This window comes from Camelus bactrianus, chromosome 21 (assembly GCF_048773025.1).
Source record: "Camelus bactrianus isolate YW-2024 breed Bactrian camel chromosome 21, ASM4877302v1, whole genome shotgun sequence".
In the NCBI taxonomy this organism is placed as follows: Eukaryota; Metazoa; Chordata; class Mammalia; order Artiodactyla; family Camelidae; genus Camelus; species Camelus bactrianus.
In genome coordinates, this window is record NC_133559.1 from 22,796,165 (window position 1) to 22,819,182 (window position 23,018).

Below are 23,018 nucleotides of genomic sequence, written 5' to 3' on the forward strand. Positions count from 1 at the left end.
CACATATACATATATTTTTATATATATATATATATATATATATATAAATTAACATGAAATGATTATATTCCTAACCACAAAAAGATAAAGCTTCTAGAATATACAAGAAAATCTTCCGTGACTTAGACAACAATTTCTTAGATAGAACACAAAAGTCATAGATCATAAAAGAAAAAAAAAATCCATAAATTGTACTTTAAACTTTTGCACTTCAAAAGACACTGCTAAGACAACTAACAACAGACTGGCAGAAAAACATCACAATACACAGGACTGATAAAAGACTTGTAGTCATAAAATAGAAAGAACTCTTACAACTCAAGACAAACAACTTACGAGAAAAATAGGCAAAAGATTAGAAGAGACATTTTATGAAGGATGTGCAAATGGAAATAAGCACATGAAAGTATACTCAACCTCATTAGTCATTAAGAAAATGCAAATTGTGACAATAAGATACTACTACACATACCCACTAGAATCTGAAAGACTGAAAACATCAAGTGTCGGCAAGGATATGGAACTGAAACTTTTATACATTGCTGGCAGACATACAAAATGATAGTTACTTTAGAAAACAGTTTTGCAGTTTCTTATACTGTTAAACATACATGGCCACATAAGCCAGCAATGTGGTCCTAGATATTTACCTAAGAGACGTGAAGACATAGCCACACAGAAACCTGACTGTGAATGTTTAGAACAGCTTTCTTCACAGTCGCCCAAAACTTTAGGAACAAAGAAACTCAAATATCTTTTAACTGATGAATATATAAATACATCATGTTATATCCATATAATGGAATACTACTCAACAATTAAAAGAAAGAAAATAGTGAAACATTCAGTATTATTGAATCTCAAAAACATTAGGCCAAGTGAAAGAAGTCAGACATAAGAGACTACATACTGAATGACTCTATTAATACAAAATCCTAGAAAAGGCAAAACCATAATGATAGAAAACAGATCACTGGTTCCCAGGTGTCAGAGGTGAAGGTAAAAGACAAGAGTGCAAAGTTGTGGCACAGTGAACTTTCTAGGGTAATGGAAATATCCTATATTTTGATAAGGGTGGTTATACAGATGAATTCATTTGTCAAATTCATTGAACTACACACTTAAAATCAGTGACTTCTATTGTATGCAAATTATACCTTAATAAAGCTGATTTTTAAACAAAATCTCCAGTGTCTGAATAAAGGCAAAGTAATACAGTGGTTAAGAACTTGAGCTTTGAGCCAAAATGTAAAAGTATAGATACTGACACCACCATTATTAACTGTATGAGCTGAAACAAGTTACATAACCTTTCCGATCCTCATCTATAAAGTGGGTATTATAAAACTGTCCGTATCCAACAGTTGCTATGAAGACTGAATAAGTAATGTTAAACCCTAGAACAGTACCTGGCAACTAGCAACAGCTTGTATTGGAGTAGGTATGTATTATTATTATGTATGCTGAATCAACTGTTAGTGCAATACATTAAATCTTCACTTTATAGTAAATTTGGCGTTTATGAACTTTGAATTTTAGGTATCTAAATGAGTCCTCAAAATAGTTATCTGTAATTTTTACTAAACCCACTTTGCATCATTATCTCTATTTAAGCGAAATGCCCAACCTTAAGCTAAACCGAGGCCAAGAATTCCAATGCACTAGGCTACCTGGTATCATGGATTCCAATTCTGAATTTGGGGAAGAAGAGCACCAACATCAAACCACCCAGACTAGGAAGAGAGAAGGATGATTCCCAAAGGTAGTATCAGAAACACAATGAACAGAAGTCAGATCACCTATTACAACCCACCTTTCCCTCTACACAGAAACAGAGACAACATCAGTTCATGAATCTTAACTATGAAAAACGAAAAGACAATTAACTTATATGTGAGAGACATAAAGAGAAAAAATATTACTCTCAATGAAAATATTTGAGATGGTAGAGATCTAATACAAATAGACTCTAGTATACAAACATACAAAGAGAGGACGAAGAACAAGCAAGGTAGAGGGCAACAATGGGGAGAGAACACCATACGTTGAAAACAAGTCAAGAATTTAATAAGCATTTTATTCTGGATAGTACAAATACAAAACAAGGAAGAGAAGACTGACCAATCCTACTGTCAAAGCCTTTCTTCCCAAGCTACCGAAGTTCTGAGGAAATGGGCTGCAGCCTAAAACAATTATTTAAAGCAAAGAAATCACCATCAACAACATACAAATGCAAGGAGAAAAAAATGTGCAATAAGGCTTAAGGCTGTACTTTAATCAATAACAACTCCTAGATGGAATATGGTCAACTAAGTAACGTGGTCTCTTCTCAGGAAAACTGTGTAAAAGGAAAATCAACTACTCTAATCAGCGCATTCTTCAGTAATGAACTAGTACTACACCTACTACACCTATTGAAAGTCTTTCATATTCTGCTTCTTCCCTCTACCATCTGATCCACCTAAGTCTTCAGCTGACTGCGACGCTGATCACCCATCATCTGACAGTCAGAAGGACCATAATGAGCTGCTATGATCTGACATCATCTTCGGCAGTGTACCTTTCATCACCGTTGTCATCCAAATGGCACATGTATTATAAAGCAAGGGAATCGTTATGTTTCAGTTTAACAGATTCAAGGAAGTTCTTGGCTGATGTTACTATAATAATAACATAAACTCTGGAGTTTATTTCAGTGGTTTTAACAGCTTTTAACAGCTCTTTAAATTATTTAGTCCCATTCATAAGCTCACAATGGTCTTAAAATGTGACCACTTCACTTAAATGTTCCACTTAACTTTCCTAACTATCACAAGGGAAATTATATCCCATAATTCAGTGACTTTCGAAATTTTTTCACCCTCATGCCCAGTAAGATATACACTGTACATACATAGTACATAAATATTTAACCAAAAGTTTCATCAAACAAACTTATCTTTATCATGACAGGTTCAATGATATCGCCTATTTTATTTCACTTTTTAGTAGTCTGGAAAACAGTTATAGTAGCAAGAATGGTCAACAGATTTCATTTCTAATACTTACTGTGATTAATAAGTAGTGGCTGCCTAGAGGGCTATGTTGAGGACTGTGAGACAACATTTGAATTCAGAAGAGTACTTAATATCTGTCATGGTACTAACAGAAGCAATGATGCCAGGATGTGATACTATAATTATGTGATTAAGACTCTTTCTTCACATTAAATCATGCAATCCTTCAGGATAGAGTCTATTATTAATAGTTTGACATGAAAGGCAGTCATATATTTATTAAATGGTAGATGGACTTAATGTAGATCCTACCTACTTTTTAGCAGGCAGGCAGAGTTAACCTTCCCACAAGGGGCTTACTATTTACTCAAAAATACTTATTTCTGCTACAACTTAGAGACCATCTGAGACTTGCAGAGGTAGAAAACGTCATTTCAGGGAGTTGGAAAAGCTAATGAAGAGGCAACAGTAGCGTGACAGAATAAAAGAAAGAAGTGACCTTCCAAATACAGGCAAGAATCATAGTTTAGTTTAGTCAAATAGATCATGCAAGAAACTTTGAAAGAAATTCAAAGTAACAAAGACTTTCTTTGAATGTCAGAGATTTATCCAACTCCAAGTTACCTATTAACTCTCCCCTGATAATGAAACAGCTGTTTCCCACAATCTATGACATTTAAGAACCACAAGGCTAAATACACAGCTAAATACATGTACTCAAACTGACAGAGCTGAAATTTTTAAATTTCACACAAAGCAAGCACTAAATTGAGAACTAGGAGATCTGAGTTTTCATTTTGCCCCTTAGCTGTCGAATGCGAAACAAAGATACTTCCCTGTACCTCAATGAGAATACAGTTACATTACTATTATATTAAAATTGGAAGTTCTATATAAATTCACAGAATTGCTCTAAGATAAAATGAAACATGAAGTATAAACATCTTTAAAATGTGATAAGGAATTATCATCATTATTCAAACTTCAGCCTCATTTGGATGTAAAACAGAATAATTTGGATTGGTTCACAATTTGACCTTGAAGCAGACGACCAACCAACCAAAGCCAGTCAGAAATGACGAAGATTCCTGGGGCCTTGACTAATCCTTATCTTCCCACCCCAAAAGCTTGGCCAAATCAAATCTAGCTTGAGAATCAGGAAAACATGATTCCCATTAATGAATTTTTCTGAGTATCTAACCCCACCAGAAAAAGAAACAACAGACTATGAGATTCTCAGAAAGTGAAATATTTGGAATTTTTAACTACAGACTCTCACTGGACGCTCAGAATACAAATGCAAGCAGAATAATCTAAGCAACACGGTTAGGATTCAGAGACTGGGTTGAAATTCTAAAAAAATTAGGCGACAGACTAATGAAAATTTTAATAATCTTACCCCTAAAAAATAAAAATTAATACCAGCTGCTTATACTCCACCATCCCTCTGCAATTCCCTATAAAATGGCTTTATAGTAAGTATAATGATGTGCATACGGAGCCTGGCAGTCAGTGAGCGCTAAATATCTGCTGAATGAATGAAGAATTCCCTTATTTCCCATACGTTTTACATTATTTTAGTGTAGCTATACGGATGCTGGATGTTTTCCTTTAGCCTGCTGAAAACTGAAATGCAAATGGTGGCTGAAAAGACAAATTCTGCAAACCCTCACTTTGCTTCATTGGCTTCTGCTTTTATCACATGGCATTCTCTACTGGGTACCAGCAAAACACCTCTTAGACCCAATCATAAGCTGCTCAAATTATTTGTAAATAACATATGGCCCAGGTTCAGTGAAAAATGAATCAATTCTTAATCGAGAATAATTTAAGACAAAAGCAAAAATATGAATAAAAACATATTTACTGCAGGAACTAGAAACTGTAAGTCTAATCAATAACTTACCTATAGTTCTAACTTCTAGCCCTATCATATTTAGTGACACCAACTCTGATCATCTTCAACCCTGAAGTGAATCAGCTTCCCCTATAATGACACTGCAAACCAACTTCCTACATCACTAGTATTCTAAACCTACCAACAATTTCCTCCAAAGGAAAAACACAAAATCCTACCAGTTCTCACTCAGCTACAAGCAATTATTTTGTTGTAATCCTACCATTTGGATTGGGTTTCGGATACAAAAACCCAATGAAAATCCCGAAACACTCTCAAGCAAGACAATCAACTTCGTCTTCACTTAATAGGAGAACCCTCTATGCCAAATGTCATAAGTGAGTACTACTATGTGTCATTCAAGATGCCTTACTATGACAACACATCTAATTCCTAGAGTTTCTCAAATCAGAAGTTCCAGTATACTCTGTGTTAATACAGATGTAGTACAGTTATATTTGACACACGGATGTTATTTAATAAATGTGGTCCCCTCTTTCCAGACATTCAGTTGAGAGGTGGAATTTTTTGTGAAAAGACTTTCTCAACTACAGGAGCCTCCACAACAGATTTAAAAGTAACTGACCTAGCCTTTGAAGTGGGAGGAGATATTTACACGTACACACGACAGATACTTACATCAAATACTACTTCGTAAAATATCCACATCCATGTTGACAGCACCATCTACAATACTTTCAAAAAGCAAATTCTGACCAACAACTCCCTCCCTCCGCATCCCAGGAAGCTTAATCCTCTCCCTTTACAATTTTAATTCACCTCAACGAGCTATCCCGACAGGATGCCTAATTCACCAAATAGCCGGAAAATTCAAGGCCCAACCTCCGTCCTCAACTCTCTCCTTTTACGCACAGCTATTCACAATCTGACCTTCCAACTCCCCCTTTATTAATTATTCCCTAAACTCCCTTCACTTCTCCCCACCAGCACTGACCTCGTCAGTACCCACACCCTGCCTAGGGACGCCAACATTTCCCCATCTCACCCCACCAACCCCGCAAATGCTCGAATCTGCGGACACCGCCAGAGCGCCCAACAGATCGCCCTCATCCGAGACCCGAGCAGCCCCCACAGCAGAAACTCCTAATGCAGACAGGGGGAGGAGGCTGCTTGTCCAACCCACCAGACGAAGTCGTTGCTTTTGTCCTCGTAGGAGTTGATGAGCCCGTTGCACAGCGGGGCGAGCAGAGGTCGCTTCCTGCTGCCGCTGCCTAGGCTGGAGCTGCTCCCTCCTACGCCGGCGCTGGGCCTGGCCGCGCAGCTGAGCCGGGACAGGCCCGCGGACACCGCCCCGCCGCCGCTCCCGCCGCCGCTGCCGGACACGGCGGCCGCCACCAGCACAGGCCGCACCGGGGCCCCGAGGCCGCCCGAGCCCGCGGCCTGGGCCGCCCCGCCGGACCCCAGCGCTGCCGCTGAAGCCGCCACGGAAGGGGGCGACGGGGAAGAGGATAAGGACGAGGAGGCGGAAGTCACCGACGAGGCCGCGGAGGAGCCAGGGCTGGTCCCGGCGGAGCCCGACCCGGCCTGGCGGCTCCCAGACATCGTGACTCCCTCCCCTCCGGCCGGGCGCTCGGAGGAGAGGGACCGCGACCGCGACCCGCCGCCACCTCCCTCCCCTCTGCCTCAGTGCATCCTGAGGACGCGCGCCGCCCGGGAGGTGGGGCTGAGGAACAATAAAGTTGATATTTTCAAGGCAACCACACAACAGCGCCCGACGGGAGGGGGCGGAGGGAACTAACAGAGCAGAGCAGGAACCACTACCACTCTCGAGGCCGCCGCCGCCGCCGCCGCGATCGCCGCCGCAGCCAACCCGGGCGCGCCGTGGGCCGGCCGTGCGCGCGCGCGAGCGGCGGAAGGGGCGGGAGCGGCGGGGGATACAACTTGAGAGGCGGCCCGGGCGCCGCTCAGACACGCACAGCGCGCCCTGGGCGACGGCGGCGGGTTAGCAACGACCTCCGCCCTAGTCCAGAGCCGGTTTCGTTCGTGACGCGCCCGAGGGCAGGGCAGTGTTAAGGGGTGAAAAGGCTACAGGGAGAGGACTTGATGGTGGGCGTGGCGGAGTGTTTGAGGGGAGGGGAAAGAGGGGGAGGGCTCCAAAAGCGACTGCGCACGCGCGTCCCGGGCGCCGACCCTCGCGGGTTACCCAGGGTCCCCGCTCTAGGCCAAGAAGAGCGGCTCCGGCGCGGAGTCGCTGCACTACGCATGCGTCGGGGCGAGCCGCATTCCAGAACGTGAAGAGGGAGCGGCGGGCAGTCCTGACCCAGTGGGGAGGGCACGACAGGTGCTTCCGAATCGGGGATTGGAAGGCTCTGTAGGCTGGGACACTCGGGAAAGAGCTCAGAAGCTCTGAGCATTTGAGAAGAGCACTGGACTGAGAGTCAAGGACTCTGGACTCTGCTGGTGGTGTTAGCCATTCCACAGTATTACCAGTTAAGTTGAAGTCAGTGAGCAGTGCTTTGTAAATTGCAAGCATTGTAGCACGTGTGAGTTGGATCATGATCTTACTCTTGTATTTTGAAAAATTATTTACCAAATTAAGCGTAACAGTGATGGGAAAACAAATTCTACTCAATCGGGACACAGCTCAGCCAAAACCTCAGGCTAAAGTGGGTATGATAGAATTGTAGCGCAAAACAAGGAAACCTGGCTGTTAAAACCACTAGAAGATGCAACTTCTGTTAGGCTTTTTGGAATATTGAAAGTTGATTACAGATTCTCATTTGCCATTTTTAGACTCCCTAAGATCTGGGGGATGTGAATTAGAAATAACTGAACTGTGATTTTCGATATCCTTTCCAGCTGTATCTTTCTAGGATTCTTAGAGGGAAAGGTCTCAGATTTACTTCTGCCCTGGTTGTTGAAGTCTATAGAGGCCGCTAGCCGTCCTTTCCTTGGGGACGTCTGTCCATGCTGAGGGGACAGGGTCAGGGAAGGGCCTACATGAAGACCTAGCTATTCAGCTGGCAGTAAACCATCATAAGGCTGCCATCCTTTTCAAGTCTGCCTTAGCTGCTCACCCTCCTATTCCTACCTCAAGTTTCTGCTCAGAAAAATGATATAAGAATGTCATATCAGATTTTCAAGAACCACCATTCTTTTATGAACATTGCATCATCCAACTCCTTGTTTTAAATTCACTTTTAAGACCCAACTGAAATGTGAAGCCTTACTGACTCCTTGGTGGAAATATTTGCATCATCATTTGTGCTCCTAGTATATTATTTTGTTTGCACTTATAACATTGTGTGTATGTGTGTATATATATGTATATAATATATATATATATATAAAATTCACCTCCACTAGCCTGTCAGCTTCATCTTTGTATTCCCAGCATATAAAACAATACCTGGCCTATGACAGGTGCTTATTAAATATTTATTGGCAAACGAATGAAGCAATTTATCTCATTTTTATTTTAATTATTTGCTTAAAGTCTGTCTTTCCAACTAAATTTTAAGCACTATGAAAGAAAGGACTATATTGGTTCTCACTGGGCATTCAATAATTTTTTAATGAAGGAATGTGCAAATAAATTAATGAGTTTGATGAATACTGAACATTTATTACACATAGGTCTGGACTAGGCAAGGAAGAGATAGAGAAACATGGAATGTTGCTTCTACATTCAGAAAGTTTATGGAATAATTGAACAATTAGAAAAACACATAAAAAGATAAGTAATATTACCAAGGAGCACATTGCAAATATTTAATGAATAAAGTATAGAATCATCATAGGAGCTGAAGCAAAAGCAAGTGCTTAAGGCCAGCCATGCTGATTGGGCGAGGGAAAGTTAGGTCTTAAGAGAAAAGTATGGCTTGGTCAGTCAAAGTGCAATTAAAATCATGAGCCTAGAAAATAAATAAGTAAGAATGCATACATCAAATTCAGGTATCTATTTGGCAGAGGTAAAATAGTTAATTCAGTAAAAATTCATCTGGGGGCCATATCGTTAATAGACTTGAATCTACTTTGGAAAATAGACTATAAGCAATTGGAAATAATGAAGGCATTAAGTGAGAGTAAAATATATTCAAAGTGATGTTTTGAAGATTAAGTTTTCAGCAGATTAATCTTTGAGAAGAGGTGGGAGATTAGGAGCAAAGAGACTGAATAGGGAAAAATTATAGCAGTTCAAGCATAAGTGATGAAATTCTAGATTGGAACATTGACAAGGACGGTAAGAGAGTTTTCTTTGAAAAAAAAAAAACCCATACACAAACGAATCTATAGGATTAAGTTACTTTCTAAAAGAATCTGGGTGATCCTTCAGGGCATGAGCCATGTCTGTTTTGTCCGTCACTGTCTTTCCCAGTGCCTGGCACAAAGGCCAATACGTTGATTAAGTAAAGGTAGCAGAACACATGGATGAATAACTCCAATAATGACTCCAGGTATACCAGCATGGCAGAATTAGAGATGGCCAGTGGATGGATTAATTTTGGGTGTGTTGAGTGAGCATGGGGGGAAATGCACTCAAGTCAGCATATATAGGCAGTGATTGAAAATTCAGGCTAAGGCACAGGAGAACATTCAGCGTACAACATAAATAAAACTGCCGGTCCCTAAGCTGGGACTCCAGAGATTCTGACTCTGTGGTTCCAGGGTAGGGCCTATGAATGTGCATTCTTATCAACACCCAGGTGAATCTCATGCAGGTGACTAACCTTTTGAGAAACACTATGATTAATTTTGTAGAGAGTATAGGAGAAATAAGTAAAATAGCCTCTTCCTTCCAGTTATCTTATTCAGGGGACAGAAAATGATATGACCCCAGCTGAGTAGTCTCCTAGGAAAAAAATCCTCAATGCTTAGTATTATCTCTTTGGAACCTTTCTTCAGTAAAGTCTAAATATATGCAAAAGGAAGCTGAGGGGATGTGATGCAATATAATTTCCCTTTTATACCACATAATGTATAAAGACTACTCTGAAAATACTCAGACTTTACTAGTTTCTAAAAGGAAGATCTTCTGGAAAAGCAGAAGAGAAAAGAGGAAGAATGGCAAAACACACACACAAACACATGCAGGAAGTCAGACAATCCAGGAGAAGTAGCTAATAGGAGTGGAAAAGATGACACTGATGAAAAGTGAAAGTAAATGTAAAATAAAAACTAAGCCCTAGTAATTAAAAGGACTGCATCATGTTGTTAAATATTATTAGTACTGTGAATGACAAAAGTGATTGGACAAAATCCAGACTCTTCTACAAAAACACTGCTACTGAAGTAAAATCTAATGTAGTTAAGATGGAATGGAATTACCGACAGGATTGACCTCCCCAGATATATTTCTAAAGTGTCTTATCTAAATATAATATTTTAGGGAAATGAGAACGCTGGTTTACATCTCCACTAGCCCTGCCCTTTGGTAACTAGTCTCTTAAAAAGAGGCCCTCTATAAAGCTTTATCTGCCTGACCCACCTGAAGGGTTTACTACCTTTTAGCCCTGTTTGCTATCTAACCAGATCTCTGAGTGAATAGTAGCTTCCTGTTAAATTTTTTTTTAATTTAATGTGATTGCCCTTCTATTAAAAAAGAAAAAAAAATAAGGGGCGTGAAATAAACAGCCATTAAAAAGCTAACTTGAAAAGAAAATGGGGAAAAATATTTTCTACGCGAATGGACAGAAAAGAAATAGAAAAATTTCTTTAACCCAACAGCGTAATAATGCATCTAGCAGAAAATAATCCATAATCTTCTGGTAAAATGAAAAGCTCCAATGTATACGTTAAAACCAGAGGGAGGGGGCAGTTATAGCTCAGTGGTAGAGTGCCTGTTTAGCCTGCACGAGGACCTGGGTTCAATCCCCAGTACCTCCATTAAACAAGTGAATAAACAAACCTAATTACCCCACCCTCAAAAGAGAAGAGATTATAGTTCTCCACAGATTAACTATCTACCTCTGGTTTTATTCTTTTGGGGGGAGGGGCAGAGGGGAAGTAATTAGGTTTATTTGTTTATTTCTTAGTGGAGGTACTGAAGATTGAACTCAGGACCTCATGCATGCTAAGCACGGACTCTACCACTGAGTTATACCCTCCTGCCCACAATCTCTTATAATTTGAGGACAGTCCCTTTTCTGAAAACGTCTATCACATGTTTTCATTGCTAGAATTGCATCATTAGCTTTTATTCCCTTCCAGTCTTCCTATATAAAATTACAAGCATTTTTTTTAGAGAAGGTAAACTAATAGCACTAATACCTTAGTAAATCAGTCACCCTATTAAGAGAAGTAAATTTCCTTTTGCAAACTACTGGTAGCAATTTAATCAAGGTAGTTGCAAAATATGGCCTAAGCCAATCAGAAGTACTGTAACAATGAAGAATTGTAGGTGGAGCTATATGAATGTGAATGCAAGTTACTGAATAGAGTTAGTCAGCTTTAAAAACAAAAACAAAAACAAAAATAAAAAACAAGATTGGGAAAAATGAACATCGACTAGGAAAACATAGGCTTACATATTTTATGAATTTATGGGCAGGTTTAAATCCACTTGGAAGTTCATAAACCAAAACAAAATGAAGTCTCATGCATTGTGCAAAAACACAACAATTGGTATCATTGCGAGGTGGAGACAAGATAATATTAAAGGGCAGAAGAAAAATCAAAACAAAACACCTCACGCTGAAACTGAAGCAGATAACTCTGCACGTAATTTGTCCATGGATTTGAACAGCCGTGCGTGTAGTGTTGCATACCGAAGTAATCTGGGAAAGTGTGTATAGATAGAATCAAGAAATGTTTAAAACAGTGCATTGTCCATTGTAATTTGCATCAAGTCTCTTCCTAGATTATGAGTAATATTTCTTTCTGCTTAGTACCCTGAGTGTTCAGATGTAATTGTTGGCAAATCATACTGTATCTCCTCCAGGACCTGTTTCTATCACTTATTGAATTCTGCAAGAAACTGGGAATACTAAAGTAGCACTAAATTATGAACTTGTGTAAACAACCTAGAGTGAAGGATGGAGAGGATTTGGATATAATAATTATAATTAGATTTATGTCAGGTTGGAAGAGAAGTTAGTTTGGGAGCCTATTCTTAACCCTTGAAGGTGGTGTCAAGCAAAACAAGAATTCTGTCTGACAATACGTTTCTCCTTTATCCTGAGTTTTTATGGTAATTCTTATACTCCAAATGTGAATACTTTACTCAGCTACAGCAGGTATTTCTTTTCTTACTCCCCACTGACTCCTCCCACACAGAACCCTGGGCATCCACTACTAAACCAGTTCATCAACTGCATTTGCACTTATCAACTTATTGTGAAATCATAGAAACTGGTATTGTCTCATTTTCAGTTTGAAAAAATTAGGTCAAAGCAGTAAAGCTACTGGCCAAAACCCCAGCACTCCACCCTGTGTTCAATAGCTGAGGTTTGCTGAATCTGAGTCATCTCTGTTTGACGATAGTTCAACTGATATAAGATCATTCATTGGTTTTGAGTCGGTTAAGCAAAGTCACAAGTTAAAATTGAGTACCATATATGCCATTCTTTATTCTTCCATTGCTGTATGGTGTTACATAACATACAGAAGCTTGGTCGGTACCAAGATGTAACCAATGTTAATGACACCTCTGAAGAAATTACAAGCTGAAGTCCATGCTGAACATCTAATTGAGCATCGGTATCCACCGCAGTGCCAGTAGAAGTATTTGACTTTTCTGTTGCTGCCGTAACAAATTACCGCAAATGTAGCAGTTTATAACAACAGAATTAGGCTCACTAGTTTCCCTGCCTGAATCTCCGAAGGGAGACTGAAATCAAGATGAGCAGGGCTGCTTTACTCTCTGGAAGCTCTGAAGATATGAAGATATCCATTCTGACCCCAGGTTCACTCAGGTTGCTGACAGAATTGAATTCCATGTGGTCTTAGGACTAATGTTCCTGTTTCTTTACTGGCTGTCAGCTCAGGGCTATTCTCAGCTTCCAGAGGCCACCTGCATCCCTTGGCTCATGGCCTCCCCTCTCCATCGCCTGCCCCAGTGGGTCAAGACCTTCTTATACCACATCTCTCTGACTGAATCATCTGCCTTCCTCCTCTACTTTTAAAGGGCCTATGTGACTACACTGGACCAACCCAAATAATCCAGGATAATCTCCTTATCTTAAAGTCAGATAAATTCAGGCTGCAAAATATCTTTTGCTTTGTACTTATATAATTGTTGGCAAATCATACTATGATTAACATATTGACAGGTTCCAGGGACTAGGGCAGGGACATCTTTGGTGGGGCCAAATCTGTTTACCAGTGCATCTAAAGTACATATTGCTCAAGGAAAGCTGGCTGGTTAATCAGGTGACATGAAGTATTTCCCGGCCTATTCACACAGGTAAGAATTTGCTTTTTCCAAAGACCCACTTAATAAGATAATGATCATTTTGGATGGTCTTTTTCGAGAAAAAATACTGAGAAAATGTGTTCTAGTATGAATCGTCTCGCTCTCTGACATTAAGGTTGCTCTTCATTCAGTGTACTTACTAAATATTGAGCAATATAATAACCTATAGAATAGATTTATGTTGACAACTAAGTTTAGATACTTAATCCTGGACATCATTACTGAGCATTCCTTTGTATATCATGGGAAAACAATAGTCTTGCTTTCTTGGTGGAAATTATCTTCCCATTTTTTTGTAGGACTTAATGTATTTTTATATTGCAAGAAATTCCTTTGCCTGAATGAGACAAAAAAAATCTGGAAAATTTTGAAACTCTGATTTGTTGAGCCAGCATGCCATTTATTCCTTCTAAATGAATCCAGAAGTAGAACAAATTGGCCCTCCCATGTGAAACAAGTTAAAAAATGGCTAAATGAAACAATGCTTTTAGATATTGGATGTGAGGTAGCACAGAACGGTGATCCCTGAGAAAGGAGAAAGAAATGAGGTGAGCCCTGAATTGCCCCAGCTTACTGTCTGAAGAACACTCGCAGGCCGTACTTCAGGGAGAGGGGACCGAGGTCTCTCTCGGTTAAGGAAACAGAAGTGGGAGTCTGAGAAGTGGCTGAGAATCCAGCAGCTAGAGTTTTCAGGGCAGAGTCACGGACAGGAAAGAGCTGTACAAAGAGAGAGCGCCAAAGGTCTGATGTGCTGCTTCCTCAAGTCCTCAGCTCAATTCTGATCAGGGCACGTGTGAGGAAACTGCCTGAGAAGAGTCTGGGAAAGAGCCACCCAAAAGAGCAGGGGGACCCCTCCCAAAGCCCACACAGAGCTAGGGAAAGTCACTGAAACGTGAAAAATTGTCACAGCAACTAGCGCAAATTACTCTAGCCCGTAATTCACAAGAATTTCAACACACTCTTCAAATTCTTAGCAAGCATTGACAAAATGAAAATAACAAGACATAAATATGAGACAAAGAGATAGTATTGTCATGATTCAATAAATCCTGCTGGGAAAATTGTCCATTTAGTAATACTGTAAATGAAGTCGTCACTTCACACTAGGCAAAAAATATATTCCACGTAAATTGAAGTTTAAGCATAAAATAATTATCAAATAATAGCTACTAGCTTTGATATACTGTATTGAGCCTAATATAATTTTCTATAACCTTATGATACAAATATGCTAAAACATTTAGGTCATAGTGAAGGGGGTTCAGGCTTTAGAGTAAGGAGGCCTGTATTTGCATTATTCCCAACTCCATCTCTCCCGCCTTTACCATTTAAACCTGAGATCACATCCTTTTTCTTACCTCTTTTGTTTGCCACTCTATGGAACTTTTCAATCTGAGGTATTTTATTTCTCCTTAATTCTGGGAAATTAATCATTGCGTATTTCATCACATATCTTCTCCTTTTTCCTTCCTTCTGAGAATTCAATTAGTTGAAATTTCAATTAGGTACTTTCATTTCTATCCTCTCTACCTCTTAGCTACATGTATATATTATTTTTATACTTTTATTTTCTTTCTTCACTTTTTTACCTTCTAGTGGAGTTTCTCTACCTTATCTCACCAACATGTTTTATGGCTGCGTCCATCTGCTATTATCCTATCAATGATTATACTTTCCCTACCAAATATTTTCACTTGGTTCTTTTTATATAATTTTCGGTTCCTGAAACAGATATGATTAGCGTATAATATCCAATCATAAATTAATTACTGGGGGGAAAGTATAGCTCAAGTGGTAGAGAGCATTCTTAGCATGCATGAGGTGCCAGGTTCAATCCCCAGTACCTCCTCCAAAACTAAATAAACCTAATCCTCCAAAATAAAATAATTAAATAATGCAATAATAAATAAGTAAAATATAAAACATAAATTAATTACTCATTTGTAGAAGGTGTAGTGGGTCAGTCCCTCTCTATTCTTCAGAATTACATACATTTATTCAACAAACATTTATCAGACACTTGCCTTGTATCAACCACTGTACCGAATTCTGGAGATACAGTATTTACACAAGCTTTCTTCCTCATGTGTTTTATGTGCTAATAAAAAAATCAGTTAATCCTCTAAAAATAAATACATAAACCAACCTAATTACCTCCCTCCCCGCAACAAAACAATAATCAAATAAATAATATTTTAAAATCAGTTAACATTTAAGTCAGTAGATAAGTTCTATGAAACAAAGTTGGCTGATGGAAATGCTATTTTGTTTAAGTTGGTCAATAACTCCTGTGAGACCAATGTTTGAATAGAGACCTGAATGAAAAGGGGAAGTTGGCCAAGGGAACAGGGGAGGATCATCATTCGAGGCAGAGATTATCAGAGTATGTGCAAAGACCCTAAGCAGGGAAAATGCTTAGCATCTGGATCTCAAGAGCCAGTGCAGCAGCATGTTACAGAGGGGGAGAAGAAATAAGGTCAAAAAAGCGGTTTATAGGCTAAATTGTATCCCTCTCCCGTCCAATTCACACGTTGAAGCCCTAACCCCTGCTTCCTCAGCACGTGACATTCGGAGATAGGGTCTTGAAAGAGGTGATTACGTTAAAATGAGGCCTGTGGGATGGGCTCTAATCCAACCTGGCAAACGTCCTTATAAGAAGAAAAAAATTGGACACACAGAGACACCAGGGGCATGCACAGAGGAAGGACCATGCGAGGACACAGCAAAAAAGGTGGCCATCTGCAAACCAGGGAGAGAGGCTTCAGGAGAAACCAACCCTGTTGTTACCTTGACCTCTGACTTCTGGCCACCAGAACTGTGAGAAAATAAATTTCTGTCCAGTAAGCCACCCAGTCTGTGGTATTTTGTTATAGCAGGACTGGAAAACTAATACAGGTAGGCAGGAGCCATTTTTAATAGTAAACTGTTCTAATTTGAATAGAGATATTATTCACAGAAACTGTGCAAAACTACACATGTCATTTGTTTTAATGCTGTGCTTGGTGGGACTTCCTTGAGAACAGTATTGACTCACATTTTACTTCCATTTTTTTTCCCATGAGAAAATAAAGCTTAATCAATGGTGTGGTGAGAATTACCAGGGATTTGGCTAAAGGTCCTAGGTCGTCTGTAATCCATGGGGATTATGTTTTGAATACCACCATCCAGTTGTCCTACATCTGATGACATGTGGGGATCTGTGCCCTTTCTCCTTTTAGTCCATGAGACTGAACCCATGGGGGGAGAGAGCCAACCTCAACACTCCAGCAAGTTTAATGTAGAATCCAGGCTTAAATCAGTGAATCACACTCTTAGTGTCTCCCCTGCTCTTCCCACCAGAGTTACTGGTTTAGGAGTGGACAGATTACTGATAAAAGAGGAGCTTTTCTTGGGACATCTAGGAAGGAGAGCATGTTTTCTTCCCTTTGAATCTGAAGCCAAAGAAGTAATAGCTACTGCCACCATGCTGGTATCACCTTGCTACCAGGTGGAACCCAAAAATGAGACCAACATGGAAGAAAGCAGACTTAATAAATGGAGAGAAATAAAATTCCAACCAAATCTTTTCAGCCCTGAATCCAGCCATACCTGATGTCAGCACTAACCCAAAATATTTAGTTGCACATGCAATAAATTTCTTACTGCTGTCAACGCACTTAGTATTGTAATTGTCAGTATCTTTCAACTAGATTGTCAGATTCTTCTTTGTTTGGGGGTGTTTTGGGGCCAACTGACATCCTTCAAAGTCCAACGACCCCCATTCCTGGGCTCTCAGATGTCTGACATTCTTTACTGGGCATGTTTCCCCTAGCAAACTAATAATCCTAGGTAATGCCTAAGCTCATAAGAGCTCAGGCTGGTTTGTTTCAGCCCACTTTATCAGACTCAGACCCCACCGCCCTTTATGGACCCTAGACCTCTTACCTCACCTACAACCAATCAGAGCCTTGTGTATAAGCCAATCAGGCACCTTGTGACCCTACATTATAAAACACCCCAACAACCTGCCCTCGGCGCTCACGCAGACACCCCTCACCTGTGTGACCTGCTGTTGCCTAGAGCAGCGTAACTATTGAACTTTTCCCTTATTCTTCACGCTGGTGCTCACACAGGTCCCTCTTGTCTGAGTGGCCTGTTGTTGTCAACGACAGTATACCGTAATAGACTCTTTTCTGTTCTTATACTTTATATCTGGTAAATTCTTTTACCAAGTTTCCCATCACTATGCCACTGACAGGCCCCCACTGTGTCCTACAACAGTTTTTTTTTTTTTTAATGGAGGTACTGGGGATTGAACCCAGGACCTCGTGCATGCTAAGCATGTACTCTATCATTGAGCTATACCCATGCCCTAGGTTGTCAGATTCTTGATTGCAATGACTATGTCTTTTCTGGTCTATTCCCAGCGTCTGACAGCATGCCAGGTATACAGAGGGCAAAGTTCATATATTTTTACTAAATGGATATTGAATTAAGATGCTATCATATTTTAAACATGCCTTAAAGATTAATCCAACTTCCTATGTGATTCTGAGTTTTAACAATATCATAAAGACATTTCCTAGTCTAAGGTGGAGGTATGACTCACAGAGAACTCACTAATATCCTCCTAGTATCACGACTCCATATTTTTAGTGGGTGATATATTTGATACACTTCCAAACACCCCCATAGCAACTGAAGCTTCAAAAATATACTTGAAAGTCATATTTTCATCCTTGTCACTTCATATACTATGTATCATCTCCCATCAGAAGCCCCAGTTGCAATCTGTTTTGGAAGTCCTTGCTTGCCTTTCTTCCTGCTTGGGAAGGACTACAGTCTTCAGATTGACATTATTCATTTGTTCATTCTTTCATTCATGTGTTCAGTCAATGTAGCATTAATCTACTGCTGCATAATATCCACACACTTAGAGGCTTAAGACAATACCACGAAAAGTCACTTGAGTTCATGACTCTACAAGTTGATAATTTTTACTAAGCTCCACTGGAATGTTCTTCGAGTCTCACTTGGACTCTCTCCTGTGTCTGCTGGAGGCCAGCTGGTCTATGATGACCTCAGCGGGGACAGGAACAACCTGCTGCACTCCACTGTGCTGTGTCTCATTCTTTTATCCTGAGTATTAACTCAAGGTTAACAAAGAACATAAAACCCTATGTTTGGGATGTCAAAGGGTAGGCGATTCCAAGAGAAATCACTGATGATACGGGAATAAAAATCAAATCTGGATTTAGTGAAGGAGAGGCTGTATTCAAAAGGACGATTGCAAGAGAGGGAAACAAACTATTGCAAAATGGGGGGAGAGGTTATTGCCACAGGGAGAATGCTTTGACCACAAGGTCTGTAAGCAACTCAAGAGTTAGGCAAAAAAAAAAAAAAAAGAAGAGTAAACAAAGCTAAAAAGAACTAGGCATGGGGAAGGTGGGATTGAATAGGTGGCGTGTTCAGGTAGTAGACCAAAGAAATATTTTATTTTACCCTGAAGCCAGTTTATTCTCAGGAGGGGAGGATTGAGATGAGCCAAAGTTTGGGGGCTAGGAGTAAGAAGACAGATTAGCGGGAGGGGGTAATAATTTTAATTATAAATTTATAGGATCCCCTCAGAGATAGGAGATTCAAAAGGCAGCCAGAAAATTGAGGTTTATGTACCATGAAGCACTAAGGAAAGGTTTAAGGATCTGGGGCTTTAAAGAGGAAAAATCAATTCTTGGTTAGTTGAGAAGAGAATGTGTTTGGTAAACAAAGACTGCCCTGCTGTGCAGGTAAGCCTGTTAGGTGAAAAAAATTTCTCTAGTAATAGGTCTCTTCCTGGTATAGGCCCCCTTTCTGATGTAAATTTCCTCCATAAATGAACTTTTCTCTTATAAAAGGGTGTTTATTTTTTTTTCAGGGTTTCTCTTGTATCTACAGTTTCTTAAAAATAATAATTTTTTATAATAAATCTCAGAAAATCCTATTGTTGTGGAACCCAATTTTGTGAGCCTGAGACACAGTGAGGCCAAACGAACTGAAATGTTAGAATTTGGAGCAGAGAAAGGTTTATTGCAGGGTCAAGCAAAGAGAACAGGTGGTTACGCTCAAAAGACCTGAATTCCCCAGTGGTTTTCAGAGAAGTTTTTAAAGGCAGCATTTGGGGTGAGGGCTGCAGGGTGTGTGACTTTCTTCTGATTGGTTGGTGGTGAGGTAACAGGGTGGTGTTCCAGGAATCTTGTGCTCAACCAGAGAGTTCCCATCCTCTACATAGTTGGCGGACTTAGTTCCTACAGAAGAACTCAAAGATACACTGTTATGTATATCCCTTGAGGTGGAACCAGGACTCCGCTTTATTGCTGCACTATTGTTTCTTGACTGCTTTTTCTTTGTTTCTGCATTCCGTCCCTTCCCTAATTAGTAACTGAATCTGCCCTTTGGAACTCACAGAAGGTCTGAGGCTTTTTCCTATAAACAAGAAATGGGGGACACAGAAAGGTTTTTGTACCCAGGAGAGTTCCACAGGGTCCTGCTCAGATTCACTATCTTTTAGAAATAGATAAATATAATAAAGCCTGGGAGAAAAGTGATCCCTCATTCTGGGAAGAATAAGCCTTGCGTGTGTGAATGAAAAATACTGCAAACCATATCAGTAAACAAAGAGTGCTGAAACCATCAAGTCATCAGTGGCTGCTGCCACCCCCCAGCGAAGACAAGCCTGCAGCCCATCCTCTGCAGCCACTCACAATGGTGCACCCTGAGGGGACTCAGAATAAGAAAGGACAGGATACTGGCCCTAGAGAGCTAGGTGCTTGTCAAAGGAATGAATTCAATGAGCCCAAACATTTGCTCTCTCCCATACAAAGAAAAGTGCTAAATTCTTTGAGATGTCTGGTTTTCTTCAGTTAACAAGTAATCTTTTATTGTTCCAACTACCTGGTCTTTGTTGTAAAATTCCTATATATCCTAGCTCCTCCCCTACCTCTTCGGAGCAGTCCCTCAGAGTGATCTGAGAGGCTGTCATCCCGGGGTTCGAAGAAATGTCCGCCAAATAAAACATAACTCTCAACTTTTAGGCTGTGCATTTATTTCAGTCGACACATGTCAGTGAACATATGACCATTTCATACTTTCCAAAGGAAAGAGGGAAGAAAGCCAACTTCCCACAACTTACAGTAAGTTAACTGAAGAATTTCTGGTTGTTAAGAGGGAATAGTTTGTAAGTGTGGACATCCTGATGGCAGTGGATAGAAAGAGGATGAACTGAGATGTTCTATTAATATCAAAGGAACATGTTGGGGTGTCTATGGTACTGCTGTGCCAATGGTGTATTAATTGTGGGGCCAACGGACGTCTTCAAAGTCCAATGACCCCCATTCCTGGGCTCTCAGATGTCTTCCTGTGATCCCTCAACAGATAAAGTACACTCTTTACTGGGCATATTTGCCTTAACAAACTAATAGCTCAGGCTGGCTTGTTTCAACCCACCATATTAGAGTCATAGACCGCACTACTCTTCACAGACCCTAAGCTTCTTACCTGACCTACAACCAATCAGAGATTTGTGCACAAGCCGATCAGGCATCTTGTGATCCTATCTTATAAAAGACCTCAACAACCGACCCTCAGCGCTCACACAGGTACCTCCATCTGTGTGGCCCACTGTTGTCTATGGCAGCACATCCCCAATAAACTTCTTTATCTCTGGTAAATTCTTTCACCAACCAGCCCACCGCCGTCCTGTGTCCCACAGCACTAATGACTTAAATGACAGCTCCCTTGGGAAGTAGGGGCTATTTTGTGAGTTAAGAGCAATCCGGGGCCTTGGTCACAGCATGCTGAGAAGACTAGGGTCCAGTTGTCCTCGCCACAGCTTGGAAGCAATGGTTCCATGCCAAGAGAGGCAAGCTGAGAGGATCTCAGGCTTCTGCCTCCCTGCACTTCACTGAGCACTCAGGTCCTGCAGCAGGGGTGTCACTCAGAGAGAAACCTGCCATTGTTCCCAGTCCCAGCTCCAGAGCTTCGGCTCAGAAATTTTGCCTGGGGAGAGAAGTGGGCCATGAAACAGATAGCTCCTAATCTTTTCCCAAAGGAACTGACTTCACCTGTAACAGAGTTTGGAGAAGTTCAAACCTAATGGCCTGAACTCTAGAAGCTGTGAGTTGAAATTGGAAAGCGATTCATGGATTTAATGAAGATACAGACCAGACTGTAGGCTGGCTGGTTTGTGAGAGAAGACTGAGGAACAGGACGGCTGGGAGGAGTCCTTTGAAGTAAAAAAAATATATATATAGAAGACTAACTTCAGAAACTACTTTTTTTTTAAAGAAGGTACAGTTTGATTGGATTCGTTGATAGAGCAATTTATGCCCCAGGACATTGATGAAAAAAAATAAAGCAACTAACAAGCAATTAGTGGAGTTGAACATCTGGGTGTGGCCAGGGAAAGAGAGGAAGAGAGCAAGGTCATCCCAGGGTGACTGCGGGCATATCCAAAACCATCAGTCTTTAAGGAGAAATTTGAGAAGTTTAAGACTGTGTGTGTGTGTGTGTGTACATTGCCAGGGAGACTAGACGTCACTAAAATAATCCAACCAATCAGTAAACAAAATGAGGGGAGGCACTTGCTAGACTAGCTTTGCTGCTAGCAATCTACACCAGGACGGTCGCTGAACTGAACGTCCCTTCCAAATGTGGAGAAGTTTGGCAAAAATAAACGGCAAATGAGAGAAGGAGAAATAATAGCTGAGTGTAAAGGAGTGTTTAAGTGGGTTATGCAATGGGGGAAATCCAACCTCAAGAGAGGCTCAGAGCAAGAGAATACTATCATCTCTCAACATAATTATACAAATGCCCAGAAGGGCAAAGTTATGTTTGCCGAGACCACTCCTACTTCTGGTACCTGACAAAGTCTGATGGCAGTCTGCAAACCTGAGTCTGGAAGGAGACATTCTAATCATAGGATATGTTTGATGAATAGGATCAACATTTATTGATTAAATCAACCCCTAGAAATGTTCCAGTATCTTTGCCTGTTCTCAGGCCACATCTACTATAAAGGATATCATTTGGGAAGGAATTTCTGAGAACTGTTTCCTCCTGGGACTTCAGATCCTGTGGTGGATGGCTCCCAGCAGACTGATTACTGGGTAACTGTAAACCTTGATGATCAAACGCTTAGAAAAGTCCCTGGTTATAATGGTCAGAATGCAATGGCAGCACGCCCAGCACGCCCCAGTGTGCTATGCACAAACACAATCACTCTGGATTTTGCAGATGGAAAACTATAAGCAGAATGGGGAGAAACAATGGGTTCCTGCGGGGATTAAAGCAGTGGGCATCACGTGGTGGATATGGGACCCCCTGGGCAACAGCCCCACCCTTAGACAGGAAGGCTGTGGGCGGTGTCACGACATACCCACACTAAATTACAGCTGGCTTTGACCAACCAAGCCTAGTGTGGGGTGCCCAACATTTTTGGGTACAAAATATGTGTCCTAACTGCACCCAAACTGTTAGTACACAGTGGCAGCAACGTGCATGGTGGATTAAACAATGACCCACAAGACAGAAAAGGGCCGTAGGGGGATAACCAGTCTAGGTATTCTGGGACAAGTGGAGTTTGCTTTTAATAAGGAGCAGCGTTCAGGGGAAGATTTTTTTTCCTTTTTTTTTTTTTTTTTTTGGTTTTTGTTGCCTGGGGGGAGGTAATTAGATTCATTCATTCATTCATTCATTCATTTAAAGTGGCGGCACTGGGGATTGAACCCAGGACCTA

General features: G+C 40.7%; 1 protein-coding gene across 4 annotated transcripts in view; it reads right to left on the bottom strand.

Annotated features, from left to right (window-relative positions):
- The window catches only part of COP1 (COP1 E3 ubiquitin ligase), a 165,225-nt gene extending 158,635 nt beyond the window's left edge, over nt 1-6,590 (bottom strand). For all 4 annotated transcript variants that reach the window (XM_074349831.1, XM_074349829.1, XM_074349830.1 and 1 more), the window contains exon 1: nt 6,038-6,590. In XM_074349831.1, coding sequence (XP_074205932.1) covers nt 6,038-6,456 — 419 coding nt within the window. In that variant the 5' untranslated portion in view covers nt 6,457-6,590. The remainder of the gene's footprint in view (nt 1-6,037) is intronic.
- Nucleotides 6,591-23,018: the final 16,428 nt, after the last annotated feature.